The following is a 21,827-nucleotide window of genomic DNA, read 5'->3' as shown; positions in this document are numbered from 1 at the left end:
GCACCTGCTGTTATTTGTTTAGTCTTGCATCCTTCTCGCGTTTTGTATAAGAGCACGCGATTGCTTAGATAGATACGAATAATCTGGAATAGATTATTCGGGATCTTGAATTTTACGTTAAAGGCTTCCATTACGTTGTCCCAACTTAAACTGTTGAAACCATTTCTAATATCCAGTGCGGCTAGTAATACTAAGCGGTAGCTATTACAACTTGGATGGCTCCTAAGGCAGATCTGCCACTGTTCTCTATGGCTTCGCTAAGCCTATGCTTTATCAGTTTCTCAAAGAGTTTTCCTGCGCTATCCAGCATACATAACAGCCTATAAGCGGACGCTAATGTTGGGTCTCCTTTCTTTTACTGATTAGTACTAGTTTTTGTTTTTTCCATATTTCTGGAAAAATTCCTTTTCTAGGCATGCGTTGTACATGTTTAGCAGCCAAAGAGGGCGTTTGATTGCCAATAACTTCAATATTTCCACAACTATGCCATCATATCATGGGGCTTTATTACATTTCATTGCTTTTGCAGCATCTATTAGTTCTTCTTCCGTGAATGGGGCAGGTTTCGTTGCTCCATACTCGAGTGTGTCGACTATTTTGCTTATGACTTCGGTTTCCATATCAGCAGTAGGGGACTTGGCTTCAGCTCTTTCATAACGATTTTGTAGACCAACCCCCTTGGGTTAGTGTTTAGATAGTTTCTTAGCTTTTCCTATTTGCCTTTTTGCTTTGGCTAATAGCTTGCCTTGTGGCCACCGTAGCCGGATGGGTTGGTGCGTCACTACCATTCGGAGTTCACAGAGAGAGCGTGCGTTCGAATTTCGGTGGAAACACCAAAATTAAGAAAAAACATTTTTCTAATAGCCGTCACCCCTCGGCAGGCAATGGCAAACCTCCGAGTGTATTTCTGCCATGAAAAAGCTGCTGATAAAAATATCTGCCGTTCGGAGTCGGCTTGAAACTGTAGGTCCCTCCATTTATGGAACAACATCAACACGCGCGCCACAAATAGGAGGAGGAGCTCGGCCAAACACGCAAAAAGGGTATACGTGCCAATGGCTTGCCTCAATTCTTTTCTGCTCTTTTTGTATTTTTTGGATTCCGTTATCGCCAAACCCAATCTTCTGGCTCTAGTATACTTTTTACGCTTATGGATAAACATATATCTAAGTTCTGCGATCTCATGTGTCCACCAGTATACAGCATTTCTGTTTTTGTTCTTATCTATTTTAGGCGCAGATGCCTAGCAACCTGTTGTAATGCATCGCATTGTTGTCTTGACTAGTGTTTTTGCTGTACTGTTCGTATAGATCGTCATTTTATTTTCGTCAATAGTTGCAAGTTGAGTTCGTTGTCGCCGATCCCCATTCGCTTGTGTTTGAGTTGAAGTCTCCCGCTATTATTAATTGTCCCTGTGCACTAAGGGCTTTATCTTCAATACTTCCCAGTTTCCGGGTGAATTCATCTATATTGTCGTTCGGTGTAAGGTAACAGCTTATTATTGTGAATTGGCTGTTTTGAACGTAGACGAAACCATCGCCTGATCCTTTTGCGGTTATTGGGAAATTTGTGTCCCTAGGCCGCCAGATGGCGGCAGTTCCCGGCTTGTCTTAGACCCAAGCTTTCTCGGATTGTGTATATTGTTCGCTTATCAATACTGCTCGAACGCCTTTTTCTAAGACCATCCGCTCCATTAGTAGGTCTGCATTTTTACTCCTGTGCATGTTTGCTTGAAGTATAATAATATTTTGGTATGTTCTTTTGTCATCGGGGATTTGCCCGAGCCTGGCATATGCTTTCTCTCGCTTTGATTGGCATCAGTACATAGGCAGCATTTGGGGTCTTTAGTACACTCTTTCACTTTATGCCCGGCTTCTCCACATCTGAGGCATATACCTTTTCCGCTTTTATCTGGTCCTTTGGGCTTTGACTGAAGCTGTCGGACACCGAAGCACCGGTAGCACCGCTTCAGAGATGTGCTAGCTCTCATCCTTACACTAACCCATTCGATTTTGATAGTTTTTTGCTTGAACAGCTTTCCTGCGCTTTGAATAGCGAGAGTAACATAAACCCGTTTTTGTTGTCATTGATTAGGTTTCGTGATCCTAACATCGATATTTTCGTTAGTGCCGGCTAGCATTTTTTACACAGCATCACCAACTTACTTCTTTTCCGTGAAGGCAGCCAAGTCTCTGATCTCTACAGTTGAAGTTGGTCTGAGGGTTGAAATGGAACCGACCGCTTTATCGGTTTCCTATAATTGTTTTAAAAATCAGGGTTAACTGTTTTCCCATTTTTTAATTTAAGTAAACGAGCGCCAGTTTTGGTTCTTCGTATGCCTTTCACCGTTGTGGTTTCGTCTGGCGTGGTCTTTTCTCGGATGTTTTTAAGGATTTCAACATAACTTTGGCCCTGTACCGGCTTCACCAACACAGCCTCAGATTTTGATTTTGGTATTCACTCATTCTTCTTTTGATTTGCTTTAGCCTTCCTTGCTCCATTGCTCTGCGCTCCATCGCTTTTCTTTTTGGCACGGTATTGGGCCTAGATTTTTGCCGGCTTACCACTTGCCATTTCTCAGGCTCTCGAACTCTTAGTTTCTTCGAAGAGTCGGGTGCGGCAAGACTTGGTGCATTTCGTTTTGCGGTTAAAAGAACAACACCTCCTGAACAACACCTGTTCTTCGTGCTGTTGCGGGGGTGTCATCTCCGATTTCTTTCGTTGGTGTGTCCGGCAAGAGGCGAACTTTACCAATCCAACCTCTTCTGCAGTTTTTCATGACGTCGAATAGTTCATCGAGCTCTGAGACTCCGGTATTTATTTCCGTGGATGTATTCCTACTCTTTAATATAACTGCTTTCATCTTCCTAAGCACTCTCAAACATTTTTCTACGGCTTCCTCTTCTTCAGCTCGCATTTTGAGAATAAACTCTTGTCGTGCAGATGCAGTTTTTTCACTTTCTGTGTTTGCGTCCTTTGCAGTTACAGGGCTTATGACGGCGCATTGGGCGCATTTTCAGTATTTTTAGCCTCTTTTGACGTTACTCTTACGTCTAATTCTTGAGGCGTCATTTCAACTCCTTCATTGACCGTCTTTGATTATAGTTGGCAATGATCCGCTAGTAAGAGGCTTATTCGCTTTTTGTGGTGGCGAGCGAAGCAATTGTGGGGTCCTTACGAAAGGGATCTGCTCTAGATCTCCATCATTAATGGCCTTCTGCTGTTTATCTTCTTTTTGTCTTTTTTCAATACTTTTTGAAATAATCAAGAGCGGGTGTACCCTCGCAGACAATGCACCTACCCCAGTTCCCTGAGCCTAGACCTACGCTTTACCGATATCGAAAAACACGGACGGACCGGCCCTCGCTCATAGCAACGAAAGCTACTACTCTTTCGCCCAATGAACTCTTCCTGATCAGGGTCAAAGGCGGCTGGTTACTGACATAAACCGGAGCTAACACATCGACAGAGCGAACTCACATGACCCGTTTGAGGTCGCAGGGGGAAGGCCATAGGGCGGCTTATCCAGGGACTCCCAGAGTGCCCCGTTACATAAACAGTCGCACTTAACATAGTGAATAGACACTGACCAACACACCGCCCAATATGGAAACAGACATGTGCTGGATTTTGCCACCTAACTTTGTAGTTAACTCTTGTTAACAATGTCGCTGAAAGAAGAGACATCTTGACCGCGAGGTCGTCGTCATCTCCTTGAAAGAGATGCCCTTGCGGGCCAAAACCCTTTCTTGGGTTTTCGGCCGAGCCGCTTCTCCTGTTTTTATAGAAGGACAATTCACTGTTAGAGAATAGCAATTATTTGTTAAAATATCTTTCAAAAGTTTATTGAGTTTTAAGGGGAAAATTCTAAAAATCTGAAATAGCACTGAAATTGCAGGTTGCAGTGGTTGTTCGTAAACAAACAAATTTGATCAATAATATATTGGGCGTCGGTAACTCGGCGTCACATCAATTGATGGAGAGACGTTGTGTGACGTGTGAGATGCTTCTTGAACAGCAGAAAAGAAAAGCTTTTCTGCATCGCATCATCACTGGCAATGAAAAATCAATCTATTATGATAACCTTAAGCGTAGAAAATGTTGGAGCCTGGGTTCACCTGGGCTTCCATTGACTGCGAAAAAAATATTCATGCTTCGAAGATTATGTTGTGTATCTACTGGGATCAGTAGGGAGTCATCTATTATGAACTCCTTAAATCATCTGAAGCCATCACTTATAATAGTTACCGACTGAGCTAATGCGTTTGAATCGAGTTCTCAAAGAAAACAGGCCGAAATGGGACGGTGGGCATGGCAAACCGATTTTGCTGTATGGCAGCGCCAGGTCACACGCTGCTAAATTGGTCCTGAAATATTTAGAGTGACTTAATTGGGAAATCTTTCCCCTCTCGCCGTATTTCCCAGACATTGCACCTGTATTGGAGTGGTTCACTTCTTACGAGAGCATCACAAACTAGCTCAATAAATGGATCAAGTCAGAAGAACTGGAATTTTTCATCAAAGGAATCCGTATGCTGCCTGAAAGATGGAGGAAAGTTGTAGCTTCCAATGGCACATACTTCGCATAATATCATGTATGATTTAATTGCTTAATTTGTTGTGTATGAAATCCATTAGCCACAGTTTAATTATAATTTTTTTATATTTTATATCAAATAATTTCATTAAGTTTCATTAAGATGATAATATAAAAATATTCAAAGGATTTTAAATTCGAACCACAAAAAATTTACTTTTTATAAAATAGAATGGAATCTTCAACGAAACTCACATGATTTGCCAAAAGCACTCAAACTACAACGTTTTGAAATATTTTGCTTAGATTTGAACCGCACTTATGCTGCAGAATATGAATTTTTACTATAGGGTGTAGATGTGTGCGGATATATTTATCTGTGGAGTGCAATTCTTATTCTTCTACAATGAAAACTTTATATAAGCAAAAATTTCTACTCACCAGCTGTGGCGGCTGGCAACTGTATGCGCTCCAACAAGCAGAAGGCGCAGCAAATCCAAATGCAAATAATTCGCAGGAATTTCAACATGTTGCTAATGTTCGGGGCTCACTTCACTGCACTGGAAGACTAGACTAGTTACAAAAACACAACAAAAAAAGCAGAGCCTTTTTAAGTTTTTTGGTATGCGTTGCACTGTTGTATTTCCTGGTTTTGATTTCTGCGAGCCACCTTCTTTTGACGCCCAGCTTCCGTTGCTGTCTATGTGTTTCGCGATGTTGCGATGTGTCTGCTCTTCTTGACGTTGTTGTTTACTTAGCTGCCATTTTTATTGTAGTTACACATATATTTTGGTTTTATAATGAAAGCCCATTTGAATTTTCCTGTGAGTGTGTAAATGTGCGTTGCTTAGTATTTGTATAGTTATTGTTTTGTTGTTATTGTTGCTTGTTTCTGTTGCCACTTTGGTTAGACGTCAAAGTAGGTGGTGCCTGACGGTTTTACATGTATTTAAAATAAATTTTCACACTTTTTCGCATTTGCAATGTCTGCTTCCACTTCATACTTTTTTCAATTCCATACATTTAGTTTTTTTTTATGCTAACAAAGACCTTCTCTTATTTTCTTGTTAGTATCTTTTTCCGCTTGCACTGCCGGTGCTGTCGTTTTGGCCACTGTTTATTTTCTTTACTTTTGCTTTTCGTATTCACTTTTTTGACGCCACGTTTTGTTAAAGTTGTATTTTGTATTTTTTTTTTTTGGTTTAGTCTCTCGCTGTTTTCTGTTTTATACTTTAGTGACTTATTTTCATGCTGTGCTTTGTACTTCACCTAGACGTGCGGAAAATAATACTTTTTATCCACATAAGCAAACATTTCTTATATCGCCTGTTTGCTTATTCAAAGGCTCGTACACATATTTTACTAAATAACATAAGCATGTATGAATGGGGTTTTTTGAGGTTCGCTGACATTTCTTTGCTCATCATGTTTATGTTTTTTACGCGAAATTTCACTGCCAAACCACAGCCTGCAAAACAAACTTCATTCAGGGGAGTGGTGAAACTTTTTATTTTTACATATTAGTTTCGTTTTTTCTTATCCATTACACATGAGATGACAACATTATTTTATATATTTTATTAGCTTACGTATTTGCTGAAAGCAAGCAACGACAGAGCTGGAATCACCTTGACATTTATTTCACAGTGGCTATGCTTCTGTGAATTAAGATTCAGGCGTCTTGGCTCGCAGTCTTTACCTGTGCCTGCCAGATATCCAGAAAACGTATAAGCGTATAGCGTAGTCGCGAAGGCTTGAAACGGTGAACTGCAGTGTAAGAAGCGACTACGTAGGGCAGGGGTGGGCAAATACTTTAAAGCGCGGGCCAAAATGAAATTTTCAAAATGTCTCCCGGGCCGGAGGACTATACCGCATATGCTTTGCACAAGCGGATGTTTTGGATGGAGTTTTTTCCCTGCCAATTTTTTTTTGACAAAACCACTAAGTATCATTTCAATTTGAATAAAATATGTCACGTAATTTTTAAAGAAATATTTTTATAAATAAATGCCTATTAGATAAACCAGTCAATGAAACATTTTATTTTGTTACTTATTTATGTCTTAATGATACAAATTATTTTATATTGACACATAGTTATTACAATTTAACATTTATATTGCATTTCGTAAATATAATAGTAAATAGAATTCAAAAAAGAAAAGAAAAACATCAAACGGTAAAATAAATATTTAAAGTTAATGCGAAACGTGAAATCTCGAATGTTCATCTGACATTATTTCTTCAAAATTGGGTTCCAAATCACTTGCAGCAATCCTTAATGCCGAGTGTAGATTTTCGTCAGTAATTTGTGAACGATATTTATTTTTCGTGGAAACCATTAAAGAAAAAGTTCTTTCACAAATATATGTCGAACCAAATAAAACAAGGTATTTTTGAACATAGTTCAAAAAATGTTTGAAATGTTCATCATTCAAAGCGCCATAGAAAGCACTCAATTCGTTTGAGTGAAAATTTTCTTTTAGTAAAATATTTGATTGTAAGTCAATTAGTTCTAGTTGAATTTCAACAGGGGCTTCTTGCACATCGAAATTGAAAGGTTGGCTAATTAATGATAAAGGTTTTTCAATAGCTTTGAAATCTTGAAATCTTCTTTGGAATTCAGAATGCAGGTCTTGTGTTATTGTACTATATTTAAAAAAATCTGTATTTTTCAATGATTCTCGCCGTGCTTGCAATGAGGGGAAATGATTTAATAATTTATTATTAAAGTTTTCAGCAAATAAACTTAGTTTTGTCATAAATGCTTTGACGTTTGAGTGCATATTGAAAGCGAATTGTTTTTTCCCTTGTAGATTTATATTTAGTTCATTCAAATATTTTACGATATCTACTAAAAATGAGAAATCGTTTAGCCAAGCTCTATTTTGCAATTCAGGAAAATCATGTAGTTTTTCTTTTATCGACAAGAAGGATACTATTTCATCAAGCAAATATTGAAATCTGTCCAAAACTTTACCAATGCTAAGCCATCTCACTTCAGTGTAATAAGGAATTTCATAGAAGTCACTTTCAATTTCTTTCAAAAATTCAACAAACTGTCGATGGTTTACGGTACGTCCTCGAATAAAATTCACAACTTTGGTCACAACAGTAACGACGTGATTCAGTTTTAAAACCTTTCTGCATAGCACTTCTTGATGAATAATGCAGTGCAAAAATAATATATCGTGTTCTGGTTGTAACTTTTTTACTTTGTCGCGAATTTATTCCAAGTTAAACTTACTTTAACTAAACACTCTTCAAGAGCGAGAAAAAAGTCTTCACCAGTAGTTGTATCTTTCATTGGATGCACACTAAGAAGTTCTTCGCTAATTTCGCATTTCTTGTTAATGCCGCGAATAAATATTAATAATTGACTTGTATCAGTAATATCGCAGGACTCATCTAAAGCCAGAGAACAATAGGTAAAATCAGCAATTTTTGTTCTTAGCTGGTCAAGTAAGTTTCCTGAAATATTTTCAATCCGTCGTACTATTGTTCTTCTTGAAAGGCTTACATTTTCAAAAATATGTTTCTTTTCAGGACAACATATCTCCGACACATTGTTTAACAAATTCTGCTTCAGAAAACGGCTTACATAACTTAGCAATTTTGTGTGCGACAACATAACTTGCTTTTGTTGTAGATTTCTCTATATTAATATACTTTGTTTGGTAAATATATTTTCTTGCTTATTCAAGTTTTTTGCCAAGTTTTCTGCTACAGTTTGAAGTTCTTTTAATGAATGTGATGCATATTTTGGATGTTTTGTTGTAAAGTGCCTGTTTAAATTGTATTCTTTAAAAACAGCAATTGTTTCCTGACAAACTAAACAAATTGCTTTCTTATTTATGTTTGTAAAAAGATATTTTACCGTCCAAGCTTCATTGAAGTTTCTGCATTCCAAATCAACTTTTCTTTTTTTAGATTGACTCATTTTACAAAGGTCTACAAACCTATAATTTACTTAATACAATAAAATAAAACCAATATTTTAAAATTTTACTTACAAAAAGTCCACTTTTTCAATTTTATATTTGCAAACTAATATTAGACTCGAACAAAAAAGAGTATGCGATCAGTACTAAATCAAAATTAACAATACACGTGGTGCGACCTGTCGTTCCTCGAAAAGTGAGAGGAGTGCAGCATATGCCGTACTCACAGGCATTTCGAACCTAGCGCGATCTCCTTTGTGTTTGACGAAAAAACCGCCCTGAGAGCGATCGTCGCGAGCGACCCGTGTGAAACACACGAGGATTGTTTCAAGCTCACGACATCGTCCACACTAGTGTAGTTAGCCGACCGCCCATTTTATTAAAACTATTATATATACAGTACGCACACTAATAATGCTGATGTCAACAAAATCTCATAAAAGAGTTTAAAAAAATTTATGTGCGGAATTTTTCAACGGGCCGGATAAAATTAGCAAGAGGGCCGGATCCGGCCCGCGGGCCGGCTTTTGCCCACCCCTGACGTAGGGCATTGTATATCACAGAAGAGTATTACATTGCGTTTGATATTTGAAAATTAGTTACATTATATTTTCATGCTGAGAAATCCACGACTAACAATTTCCCTTTTTTTATAAAGAAAAAATTGAGGAAAAATAATATATATTTTATGAGGAATAGTGTTAGAAAAAAATATTTTTGCGCATTCCCTAAAAATACCCTTTTCTTATATTTTCCGTATTTTTTATACTTTTTTTAATAAAAGCATAGATTAGTATAATATTTTTAATACCTAATTTAATGTAATTTTAATATGTATATTCAAATTTAGATATGTATATTATATATAATTTTATGAGTTATATTAAAACACGTACGAGTACAGGAAATCAGTGAAAAATACCGTGGGCGGACGTATTCGTCGCACAACGTCACTTCGATCCATTTGTAAATGGACGTAATAGACAAGTACTTATGCTATCGCATCGCTTATTACTGCGCTGTTCACTTAGAACATGTGATTAGAGCCGATATTAATAATAAAAATATAAATATAGTCTCTGGTCCTCAATAGAGACTTTAAGCGGTAAAATCTAATTTTTTAGTCTCTAGTCTTATAGTTTATACATGGTGGCGCAAAAGTAACCTTGCGATGTTTTTTGGCTGAAATTTAAAAAAAAAAAAAAATGAAAAACTTTGATTCTTCTTATGGATTATTTTTATTTGGTCCTTTAATTTTTTACATCAAGCCGAGAATATGATGTCATGTAAATGGCCGCCGCCACAGTTGATTGCCATTTGAGCCCTTTTTATGGCATTTTCCATCACTTTGGCCATCCATCACTTGTTGACATAAACCCGCGACTTCAAAAAGCCCCACAAAAAGAAGTCTGGTGCGGTCAAATCAGGCGATCTTGCTGGCCAGTGCAAATCACCAAAAAGATTAGGCGCCCGGGAAATGCATCCTTCAGCATATCGGTTGTGGCACGTGCAGTGTGTGCCGTTGCACCGTCCTGTTGGAACCCCATGTTTTCCAATCCCAATTCATCAAGTTGCGGCAAAAAGAACTCGTTGATCATTGCTCTGTATCGCTCACCATTCACAGTAACCGTTTGGCCCGCGACGTCTTCGAAGAAAAAAGGTCCGATGACTCCTCCAGCGAAAACAGCACACCATACAGTGACTTTGAGCGGTTGAATGGCTCTTCGTGGGTTACACGCAGATTTTTAGTGCCCCAGAAGCGTAAATTTTGCTTATTTACGTACCCGCTAAGATGGAAATGGGTCTCATCACTCATGATTATTTTTGATGAAAAATCATCTTCCTCTTGGTGGTGATTAAGGATGGTTTGAGCATTTGCTAGACGCGATTGGCGGTCAGCAGCTAACAGCTGATGCACCGTCTGGACTTTGTACAGAAACATCTTCAAATCTTGTACCAAGATTCGCTGTAAAGACCGTAGACTGATACCCATTTGCGTGGCACGTCGTCTGGTCGATGTCGACGGCGCTTCCATGACATCCTCGGCTACAGCAGCAATATTCTCTGCAGAACGGCTACTCCGGGGTCTGCCACGCCTGGCAGCATCTCGTGTTATGCCAGTCTCTTCGAGGTGACCGGCTAAACGTCGCAGTGTTTCACCAGTAGACGTTGGACTGCGAGGAAATCTGCGACGAAATTCACGTCGAAGTCACCGACCGATTATTGGTCAAATAAATAGTCAGCAATATTCCGCGTTCTGGAGCAGTGTAGCGTAATATTGTTTATTAACGTGTATTTCGCATGTGTTTACTACACAAATGTCAAAACAGAACTGACATTAGGGGCCAATCGCAAAATTTATAACATTTTCTGATAGGAGGATTACTTTAGCGCCACCTGTTATTTCGTCAGCGAACTTTTATAAAATTGAAAAAAGCTCTTCTTTTGTTCTATTTTATTTGAGTTAAGAAAAGCAATCGCAAAAATCAATTGATGTAATGTTTTCTTGAATACAATGCAATGAATACGAATAAAATGAAATTTGCTTTGGAAATTTGCTACGGCAAATTTTGGCCACTTTACAAAATACGGATGACCCATTTTTGCTACAAAAAGAGCATTCATACGTACAATCGAAAATCTAGGAATCCGTTTGAACTTTGGGTTAATTATATATTCATACACAGAAAGATACACACCTTAAAATATATCTCGTCCCCCTAGTATTAAAATAGCCTATAAATTTTTTGATGTTTTGAGAAAATGAATTTCAAACTTTTTGTCGAAAGTAGCTCTCACTCAAATCTCGTTATGTCTGTAAATATTTATAATTTTTTGACTGACGTTTTGACCCACTTTGTGGAACTAGAATTTGACAAAATTTTGACCACATATAAAATCGACGATGAAGAATCCAAAAATTCAATAAAAAAATAATAGCCTATTAGGCTATTGTTATACTAAGGGGACGATCTGTCGTTTTAGTTTATTTTAATGTTATATTTCCTTTCAAATGACTCAATACCAAAGCTGCACAGGATGTTTTCATAAGTGTTTTTCGTTAATGAATATAACAGTTTTTTAGACCAGAAAATATTGTACTCAATAGTTTGTTTTCGTTTGATCTTTTCTGTGTTGAAATATTGCGAATCTTATGAATCTCCATACCATGTGCAAATCTGTGCACAAACAATAGCTTGAAATGTATCTCCACGCAGCGGAGGAGTGAAAACCTTACAGTAAAATGTAGCAGAATAAATAACGAGTGCCCATGGCTTATCAGCTATTATGCCGAAAGATGTGGGTACGAATCAATTTCTCTGAAATTGACCTATATTTCCCCAGGGAATTTTACCGGCTTTGCTTATTTTCTCTTCAGGATGGTTTTTTAATAAAATTTTTAAAATACCAAAATAAATAAAAACAAAAAAATTAAATAAAAGAATATACAGTTTTTTGCAAATAAAACAAGTTTTGATTTATTATTTATTATTTTTCTGTAAAGCCAATATAACGAGCAGCTTATATATATTATTTAAAATTAGGTCTTCGACGTATCGATTGCTGTGCGTAATAGGTAGGTAGGTAGGGTGGTTGTCATAAGACACACTTAGACCTTCCGCAGGTCCATTGTGATGCCACTGGAGCTTATCCTTACTCTACGTGTTCCTTTTCAAACCATCCGGTTGCTTTAATAAACGAGCAAAGCTTCGTTAGTTTTAGATGGGCTATGTCCGCTACATCGGTTAGAAATGCTGTATCGAGAGTGCGCAGCCTTCTCATAGCTAGGTTTTCACACTCACATAAAAGGTGTCTGACTGTTTCCTCTTCTTCTGCATTAAGACAGCTTCTACAGAAATCGAAGTACGGGAGTCCTAACCTTCTAGCGTGGCTGCCTATTAAACAATACATCTATAATTTTTCTTATAGATTCTCTGTTGAATCTTAGCAAGATCTTCGATCGACCGCTGTTCCAGTTCGGCCATGTCTGTCTGCTTAGTTCGCATGTTGTGAGGTTTTGCCAGATTGTATTTACCTTTTTGATGGTTTCCCTGTCTATAAGTAATTTACAAGTGGCTATGGGCATGGGTATCAGCGTCTTATCCGGTTCGAGATCGAGCGTTGTACCGGTTCTTGCAAGTTCATCCGCCTTACAGTTTCCTGCAATGTTTCTGTGGCCTGGTACCCAGATAAGGTGCACCTTGTAGCACTTAGATACGTCATCTAGTAGTTTAAAACATTCTAGAACTGTTTCTGACGAGTGCGTTTTTGATTCCAGCGCTTTTATTGCTGCTTGACTGTCCGAGTAAATGAAGACTTCATTTGCGGATAATACTCTCGTTTTTATTTCTTTAAGTCCCTCTTTTATGGCAGTGACTTCCGCCTGAAATACACTGCAAAGATCAGGTAAGCGATTGGCATACTCCGAGTTTATCGGAGTAGACCCCTCCACCTACTTTGTTGTCCAGTTTTGAGCCATCTGTGTAGATGTTTAAGTCATTTTTCTTAACAATAAGTTGTGCTGGGAATGCAGGGGAATTGTTCTAAAATTGAAGAGTGTCCTCTTTGGTTCGTTCTGAGTAGGCCGATTTCTCTTAGTCTGATAGTTGCTTTGGCAGCTGTTTGCTTGCCGAGTCGCTCTATTGGTAAAATGTTAATAATAATATTTAGTGCATCTGTGGGTGTGGTTCTGAGGGCCCCGCAGATGCAAAGACTGGCCATTCTTTGTACGTGTGCCACGGTTCTTTTAATGTACAATTTATCTAGAGCTGACCACCATACTAATATGCCGTATGTTAGGATTGGTCTGACAATTGCCGTGTAAAGCCAGTATACGATAGATGGGGAGAGACCCCAACTAAGTCCTATCAACTGTTTACAAGAGTATAGTGTCGCCTTTTTTACTCGATCTTCGACATTTGCCTTCCAAGTTAGCTTTCTGTCTAGTATTAGACCTAAGTAGCGGGCCTCATCACTAAATGGCAGTGCCGTAATAAGTATGCCCATATATTTGATTCAAGTTGGGAATTCGTCTTGGTTAAATGGTTAAATGGCTGGTTACATGTGAAGTTAAAAATTGCATTTCATTCTATGAAGTTAATATATACTTTTAAGCAGAAAAACGATTCCAAATAGTTAAGTAAAAATTTGTTTATGGTTAAACTAATGCATTGTTCATATTAAAACAGAAAAGAACATAGGTTTGCTAATTCGCTCTTTCTCGGTAGGTTGCGCAGGAAAACATAGAAGCACTGCATTTGTAGAAATAAAGTCAAAATGTGTCAATAAAAAAAGTAAGCTCGGTCTATATCTCTCAAATTTTATGAGCCCCAACAAATAGTATTGTATTACTGTTGTTATCAACATTTATATGCGTGTAATTTTGAGTATTTTCGTGTTACTGTTTCCTGTTCTATTTATAGCCAGCAGTTTGATGTATTATAAAGCTACATATGGATGTCTGTACGCACATAGTACCTACCCATAGCGATGTTTTGTCAATGTCCCTACTTTCCCTACTATTCTGCGCACTTCTTTCCACGTATTTATGTATGTATTAGTAAAACTTTGTTCAAACGTACTAATACATAGAGAAAGTTTCAAACTTCTTAGGGTATTGTGTCGGTAATTGTCAGCAAGTGAGGTGACGGAGGAAATTTTTTGTAACCAACGGAGATAGTTAAATGAAAAAGAAACTTTTCGAGTTCGAAGCAATTTCAAGCAATAGAATGAGTGCGCCAGATACTATGTAAAATTGCGCACGCATACCTTTGCAAATGCTCATCTATGCACTGATGTACTCTTTCGTATACCCACGCGCGCTCACTGTTACAAAATGTTCTCCATGAGTTATGAGTTAAGTTTAAACTGCCCAAACTGCCAAGAGATAAGCGCGAATATGCACGCACACTCGCATATGCAAATACTTTTAAGCACACACATATACATATACACTTGCAAGGCAGGAAAAATTGCTCCTTTACTTGCGATTCTGTTGTATTGTTGATTGATGTGCATGTGTGTGTAGCGTCAGTGATTTTTGCAACTTTGCTGCCACTTTGCGAATATTTCTATGTATGCGCCGTATTCGTTGCCATGACGCTGCATTTGAATGTGATGTACTGCCAGGCGCAGTGACAGTACAATTGCAGCTTCATTCATTCAATATTCATAGCCCACAGCTGGTACGCAGAAAAGGAATAAAGGGTGCAGCAAGTTCTATTGCACAAAAGACATACACATACAGGCGCACAGCTGCTGGTTTATGTGGTTGTGCGGTTATGCGGCTTACTTTCGAGTCCAAAGTTTAGTTGATCATTTTTTTTTTCTTTTTTTTTAATTTCTTTTCCTTCATTCATTCACTAATTCACTTCCTTACTCGGTCGGTCCATGCTTCTTCCCTACGGACATTTGTGCAAAGTTTGCATTTCTAATTTACTGGAAGAAAAGTGAAAAAATCCTTTTAAATACTTGACTAGCACATTTAATTTTCATTTCATTTTTAATTTACCCTTGTCCTTTTACCTTTTCTTAGTTTTTTTTTATGACCCTTTTAAGCACATTTTACACTTTAATTATTTTCAATTCGCGTTCTTTGAATAGCGGTGCATAGTCGATGAGATGTTCTTAAGTGCACTATGCAAGTGCAGAAGTTTTAATGTGTTTTGTTGTTTTTTGCTTCATTAAAGCATAACACGACTCAACTCTCTACAAATGACGAGCATACATTTTCCAAAGTTTAGGTCAACAGTATTTAAATAAACTAAGGCAAAGGTCAACTACATACACTGACGAGCACATACGAGTATTAATCTAAAGAAAGGGTAAATTCTTACTACAGTTGAAGAGAGAGAGATGAGTCAGTAGGGATTGAAGAGCCGAAGGAGCCAAAAGTTTATTAATATTATAATATAAAGAACCATAACTGAATATACGCAAGGTGACTTTTATGTTAAACGGTATAAGGAAAGAAAACATCCGGACCATCGAGCCGAAGTGTGAATGATTTGGAATCAATTTATTGGAATCTTCGGATTTCGTCTGAATTTACGATTTTAAAACAATGCCGATAGACGTAAGGACCAGACATGCAGGGTTCAGCAGCAATCACGGCAAGTACAGGCAGATCAGTGCCTCATTATGTCGATGGCGACAAGAAAATTCGGAGAGATATCAGTTATATTGTATCCCCAATTCAGCGTCAATTACGCTGTTTAGTGTCAGCAACGTTTGATGATAGGAACATTGACACTACATTTAACTATGGCTTGGGAGAGGTTTGAAACGAAATCTCGTGAACTTCCTCAGACATCTCAGAGCCAATTGCAACACACAGAACCAAGCAGCTCTGCAGTAGCGTGCAAAATCCCGCGAATAGTCATGCACCACAGTTGCAGTTTGCTGAATTGGCATTGGCAGACCGTTCTCCAATATTTCGCGGCAATCATTGTGAGTGGTTACACTTCCAAGACATATTTGCGGCCGAGGTGATTCAAAATCCACAACTCACGAATTTGCAAAGGCTTCGTCGGCTGCAAAGCTGCGTAAATAAAGCATTTGGTTACTGGCCAGAGCACATTGAGCTTAGCATATGATACTGAGTACTTTTGCTATGCAGCACACTGCTCAGCAATATCACCCGTGTCTCTAATAGAAATATGCGTGATGGCAATATAACTGGAGGCTGAGGAGCAATGCCACTAATTACAATGAGAAGAAAAAAAAAACAATCTCCGGATGTATTAGCATTTATTATAAATTCAAAAGTCTTATTACAAAAGGCTTGGCAGGAAAAATTAAGTTGGGATGCAATCTTACCTGAACCGCTGAGAATGTCGTGGCAGAGTATTTGCTTCCAAATACCACAGGTCAGTAATGTTCGTGTACTGCGATGATTAGGCTACGTACGACTTTTGGATATGGATTTGCATAGTTGTCCGACGTTTCCATTAAAGCATTTTCAGCGGCAATGTACAGTCATACAAGACACCGGAGTAATGACCTATAATCTTGAGTAGCTCCCTTACGAACAGAGACTTGAGTTGCGTGCAGCATCAATACTCAGAAATTCAATGCAGTGCATGCTGACAGTTTGTGAAACCCATCACCGGACCAAACTCCGTTCAGCCAAATATTGGTCGGACTGTATGGTAATATTGAGTTGGTTAAAACGAGACAGTACTAGCCTAAGCCAATTTGTAGCGGATTATGTACGACAAATAAATAGAAATACAATACATTGCAAGTGGAGGTATGTACTGTAATTACTGATGTAAATCCAGCCGATTTGATGGTTAGTGGTCAAATGAATGCCAGCGAGTAAGGATTGATCGAGAATTAAAGCGAAAGGCCGGGCAAAATATGATGGTGGGTGACTTGGTAGCAATTAATAATGAAGTCACGTCCCCGAATTTATGGTGTGAGCCAAGTGATGGCATTTCATTCAGGCATAGACTTTGTATTTTTTTTTATTGTTTAAGGAGGTTGAAATCAAAATGTCAGAAACATCTCAAAGGTGCCGTCACACCAATGGTATGTGGGACACACTCCCACTAATACTATAACAATCCTCCACCTCGGCTAATCCTACCCTGGGACCACAAAAGTATAACTTCGGGGTAGATCCGCGTTTATGTCCGAAGACACAACAGGTACCTGCGTCCAGGTTCCTCTCCTGCAGGCATATGAAGGGTATACACCTGCTGAAGAGTATACAACTATACCGCTGGTTGCTGACATATCTCGTATGGGGGTGCTGGAGGACGGTTGATGACTCAGGGCTTGCTCCAGTATAGCTCGTTCCTCTCTAAAGCGGTCGCAATAAATATGACGTGTTCTGCGTTTTCGTCTGTATTCGGGCAGTTTGGACAGAAAGGGCTGTCTGCCAGCTTAAAACGATGCAGGTATTCCTGAAAACAGCAATGTCCGCTGAGCAACTGTTAAAGGTGATAGTCGGTGTCTCCATGTTTTCTCATTAACCACTCATCAACACGTGGTATGGGTTTGTAGGTCCAACGGCCGTTTTGTGACTCATCCCACCGCTGCTGCCACCGGCCTATTGTCAGCAGTCGCTCAGCTGCTTTTTCTCCTGGTGTGGGCCGCGTTCCCTGTCTGTTATAGAGCCGAAACATTTCATCTGGCAAGAGGTTTAGGGGTATCTTTCTTGCTATTACGCAGATTGCATCATCAGACACCGTTCTATATGCGCAAGCTACACGCAGCGCGCCTTGCCTGTCACCCAGACTTCCCGTAGATTAGACTTTTTCGTCCCCGCCCAGATAGGTGCTGCATAAATAATTATAGAATCAACAATCAATGACAGTAGTCGTCTGCGATTTCCCTGGGGCCTTCTTATATTAGGGAGAAGTCACGTCAGGGCCCCATTGACAGAACCCGCCTTAGAACTTACATTTATGATATTAAATGCTGCCTGAAACAAAGTGTTGTGTCGATCCAGACCCCATGATATTTGATCACCGTTTTCGAGACTTTCAAAGAACTTTCGCCCGCCAGCACTTATTTGGACTGCCTCGGTTTTGTTACCGGCTAAATCTAACTTAGCCTCGTTAAGCCATCGTTGCACTCTCGCTGCAGCATCGTTGCACTTTTCCTTTAAGTGGTCAAGTTTCCTATCAACTACCACCAGGGCAATATCATCGGCATATAACACAATTTCGGCGTTTGCTGGAAGCTTCACCTTCAGGACTGCATCGTACATAATGTTCCACAAAGTTAGTCCCAGCACTGAACCTTGTGGTACACCACCGGGGACCTTGTACGTTTTTTGTCCATTTTCAGTTTCATATCGGAGAATGCGGTCACTTAGATAACTGCTGATAATGCGGACAAGGTAGGCTGGTACTTTTAAACCTTTGAGGGCCGTGATGATGCTAGACCAGTTCGCCGAGTTAAACGCGTTTCTAACATCTAGGGTGATCACAGCGCAGAACTTTCTTACCGATCTTCCCACACTTATAGCCCTGTGTGCTATTTCCACCACCGTTCTTATTGCATCCACCCTAGATCTAGCTTTCCGGAAGCCGAATCGGTTGTCTGAGAGATCTGTTGAGCCTTCCAGATGCTCCTGAAGTCGTTCGCAGATAATGCATTCCAGTACCTTTCCCACTGTGTCCAGCAGACATAGGGGTCTATATGACAGAGGTAGATCGGGTTGTTTACGCGGTTTAAGCAGGAGAACCAGACGTTGTATTTTCCATCTCGCTGGGAACTTTCCTTCGGTAAGGCATGCTGAGTATAGGTCTGAAAAGATTTCCGGAGTTGACCGTATTTCTTCTTTTAACGTTATATTGGAAATCCCGTCCGGCCCAGGGGATTTTCTATGCTCGTTTTGTGCGTCCCCTGCTTCCTGTAGGGGACAGAGTACTCAAACAATTTTTTCCAATGGCACCGGACAGGTCGGCTGTGGCGCTCCTTAAATCAACGATTTTTGCTTTTTTGTATTGCGTTTTTAAGCCACAATTTTCGGCATTTATAATCATCCTTAAGTTCATTGTAGTTTGTATGACCTCGCGCTCTTTGAGCTTTTCTGCTAGCAGAGTTACTATCCTTACGTAGTTTAGCTATTTCATCTGTCCACCAACATGCTGGCTTTCGGTTTCCCCGGTATCTGGATCTGGGCATCGTTGCGTCGCAAGCTCTTTCTAATCGCACGGCTATTTCTTCTGTCATCCCCTCTGCTGGTTTACGGAAGATGTAAGTGTCTGCCCATACTTGTCCAAAAGCCACTGCGTTAAATCTTTTTGTTTCCATCTTTTCTTGACTGTCTTAGATGCAGTCCTCGGCATTACAGTGCATACGTCCATTACAATGGCCAGGTGGTGGCTATGAGTATAAATTGACTCGTCCAATTTCCATTTTGTGCGATTCGCTGTGGTACGATCAGCAAATGCTAGGTCAATTATAGAGCGCCCTCTAGTGCAATCAAACGTATATACCCCCGGAGTGTTAAGCAATACAAGGTCCATTGCTGCAAACGTTTCTTCTACAATTTCCCCCCTTGCGTTTGTATACGTGCTGCCCCAACCTCTGGACCATGCGTTGAAGTTACCTGCATTTTGAATAGGTCGCTTATTTGAAAGGCCCTTTATTATCCGCCTGCGTAGAAGTTTTTAAACCCAAGATCTCATTCTCAATGTCCAGAGAAACAAATTCAAACCCAAAATACAGTAAAAAAAGTTTACTAATATAACATGTGACACGAGTGAAATTAGGTTTGAAGAAATCGGGAAACAAGTTGGCTACATCCGTAGATGTAGTAGCAGATTTATCATTATAACGAGCCACATAAGGTCCTCCAGCGCTTAACTTTTTCGATTTAACATATATTGGACAGCAATTTTCTCGTCTATTATGAACTAGTTCATTGACTGGAGTAAAGAGAGTGAGATAGTTCAGTACTAGTAGTTTGACTGCTGCGTGGCGGTACTTGTTTTGTGTCCTTGTGTTACTTCCTCATTTCTTCAAAGGCAATGCGACTTTTGCCATTAAGTGGTCGCAGCGAAAAATGTATCCGTCGAAACGATAAAATATAGGAGATTGAAAGTATAGAAGGCTATACCTAGGCGATGAAGATGCTACAAAAAAGAGCATAACAGTAACAAAAACGCATTGAAAGTGCATCACAACTGAAGAGTTAAATTGCACTGCTTTGCCGCTGAAATTATTTTCTTGAAACAAGAACAAACGCTTAGATGAATGAAAGGAATGTACGAGTAGAAAAATAAGAGAAAAGAAGAAATTGAATTGTTGATGCAATGAGAAATACCTAAGGAGCAAAATGAAAATAGTAAACAGTAATGACGAAGCGATTATATGGGCATACTTAGCCGTACATAGCCATACTCAGACATAATAGACGCATGCGACTTGTTTGCTCTGTAGAGGGAGGAACAAAAATTAAAATGGAAAACAGTATAGTGATAATTTTTGATTGCAAGTAGCGATAGCAAAGATACTATAAAGGTAGGCATGGCTGGCACAAGCTGACATAAATGATTGTGTAATGGACAACTGCACACTTATCTAACTGCACATTTAAGTCTTTCGAGAGCTTACGTATTACTTTGCTTTCAGATATGCGCAAAGAGGACGCCCAAAAGTACACATCTGCACTTATTAATCTTAAAAGGATAATGCAAGTTACATATATATATATATATATATACTCGTACATATGTATATGAGTCTGTGCTAACAATTAACCAGCCTGTCACAAACGTGTGTACGAGTAGCAGAGCTACTTTTGTCTTCTGCTTTTTGTTTTGTTTGATATATTCCTTTGGCATTGTGCAATCGCTAGTCACCACAGGCAAACCAACGCACTTACGAACTATAGCAACAAATGCTTAAAGGGTCATTAAGATGGGTCGGGTGTTTTTTTACCTGAAATATCGGAGTGACATACCAAATTGAGTTACCCTAGTTCCGTGTTGAAATCACTAATACCAACAGTTTCACGATGAATGAACCGTGACGGGAAAGGGATTTTTAAGGTCATTTTTAGCCGCCTAAGCTCGATTGGTACAACATTGTATTAAATATGTTCGTATATCACTAAGTGTAAAATAGACCACGTCTAATGAAAAAATTGGGATTCTACTAAAGTTTCAACTATAACTACTATAATTCTACCAATGTTTCAACTTGAAAGTTTCAGCTTCAAAAGGCACTGTAAACTAAAAGTAATTATTTTTGAGTTAACAATTTTATTAAATTGTCGATTTTGCACCACAATCATGTGCACCCATCTCGAAATCTCAGTGAAATCAACGAGTTAGTCATGAATAACATTTTCCAGAGCTGAAATTTTAGTCGTGTATTAATAGTAATCATTCAAGAAAGAGGTCTCTAGACCTTCCTATGACTAAGAAGAAATTAAGAACCCAAATCCGAATAACGATACTGATAATGTACAACTTTATTTATAGTAAAGCGGGGTTTTTGGGGGTAGTGATAGTATTTTAAAAATTCAATGCAGTTTTTTTGCATTTTCTTGTCATACAATGTACCCAAGATATTCAAAATTAACTGAAGGCTTATTGGACTTTCTGAGGCTCTAAAATTTGTATGATATTTATTTGAGCTTGACAGGCCGGTTGAGCTTATACTGCCGCATACTGGGAGCAGTCTGCCACAATCTACCCTAATAAGTATGTTCGCACACATGCATAGATAGGAGCACTTTGACGTGGTTTTAGGGCGTTTACTTACATGAAGCCGCAAAAGCAGCCAGCAAGGAATAACGGCGGCAAAACTAAGCTATGCCAAGGGAAGTCATGCCATAACAAACTGAGTAGTGGGTGTTGAAAGTAGAACGAAAGTGTTAGTCA

The 21,827-nt window shown here is 39.0% G+C and overlaps 1 protein-coding gene across 2 annotated transcripts in view; it reads right to left on the bottom strand.

Moving 5' to 3' along the window:
* The window catches only part of LOC128867727 (hybrid signal transduction histidine kinase L), a 140,033-nt gene that overhangs the window by 103,208 nt on the left and 14,998 nt on the right, over positions 1-21,827 (bottom strand). For both annotated transcript variants that reach the window (XM_054109181.1, XM_054109180.1), the window contains exon 2: positions 4,979-5,806. In XM_054109181.1, the coding sequence (XP_053965156.1) occupies positions 4,979-5,066 (88 nt within the window). In that variant the 5' untranslated portion in view covers positions 5,067-5,806. The remainder of the gene's footprint in view (positions 1-4,978; positions 5,807-21,827) is intronic.

This window comes from Anastrepha ludens, chromosome 6, assembly GCF_028408465.1.
Source record: "Anastrepha ludens isolate Willacy chromosome 6, idAnaLude1.1, whole genome shotgun sequence".
Classification (NCBI taxonomy): domain Eukaryota; kingdom Metazoa; phylum Arthropoda; class Insecta; order Diptera; family Tephritidae; genus Anastrepha; species Anastrepha ludens.
Note: the sequence above shows the minus strand (reverse complement) of the source record. Positions and strands in the feature narration are given on the sequence as shown.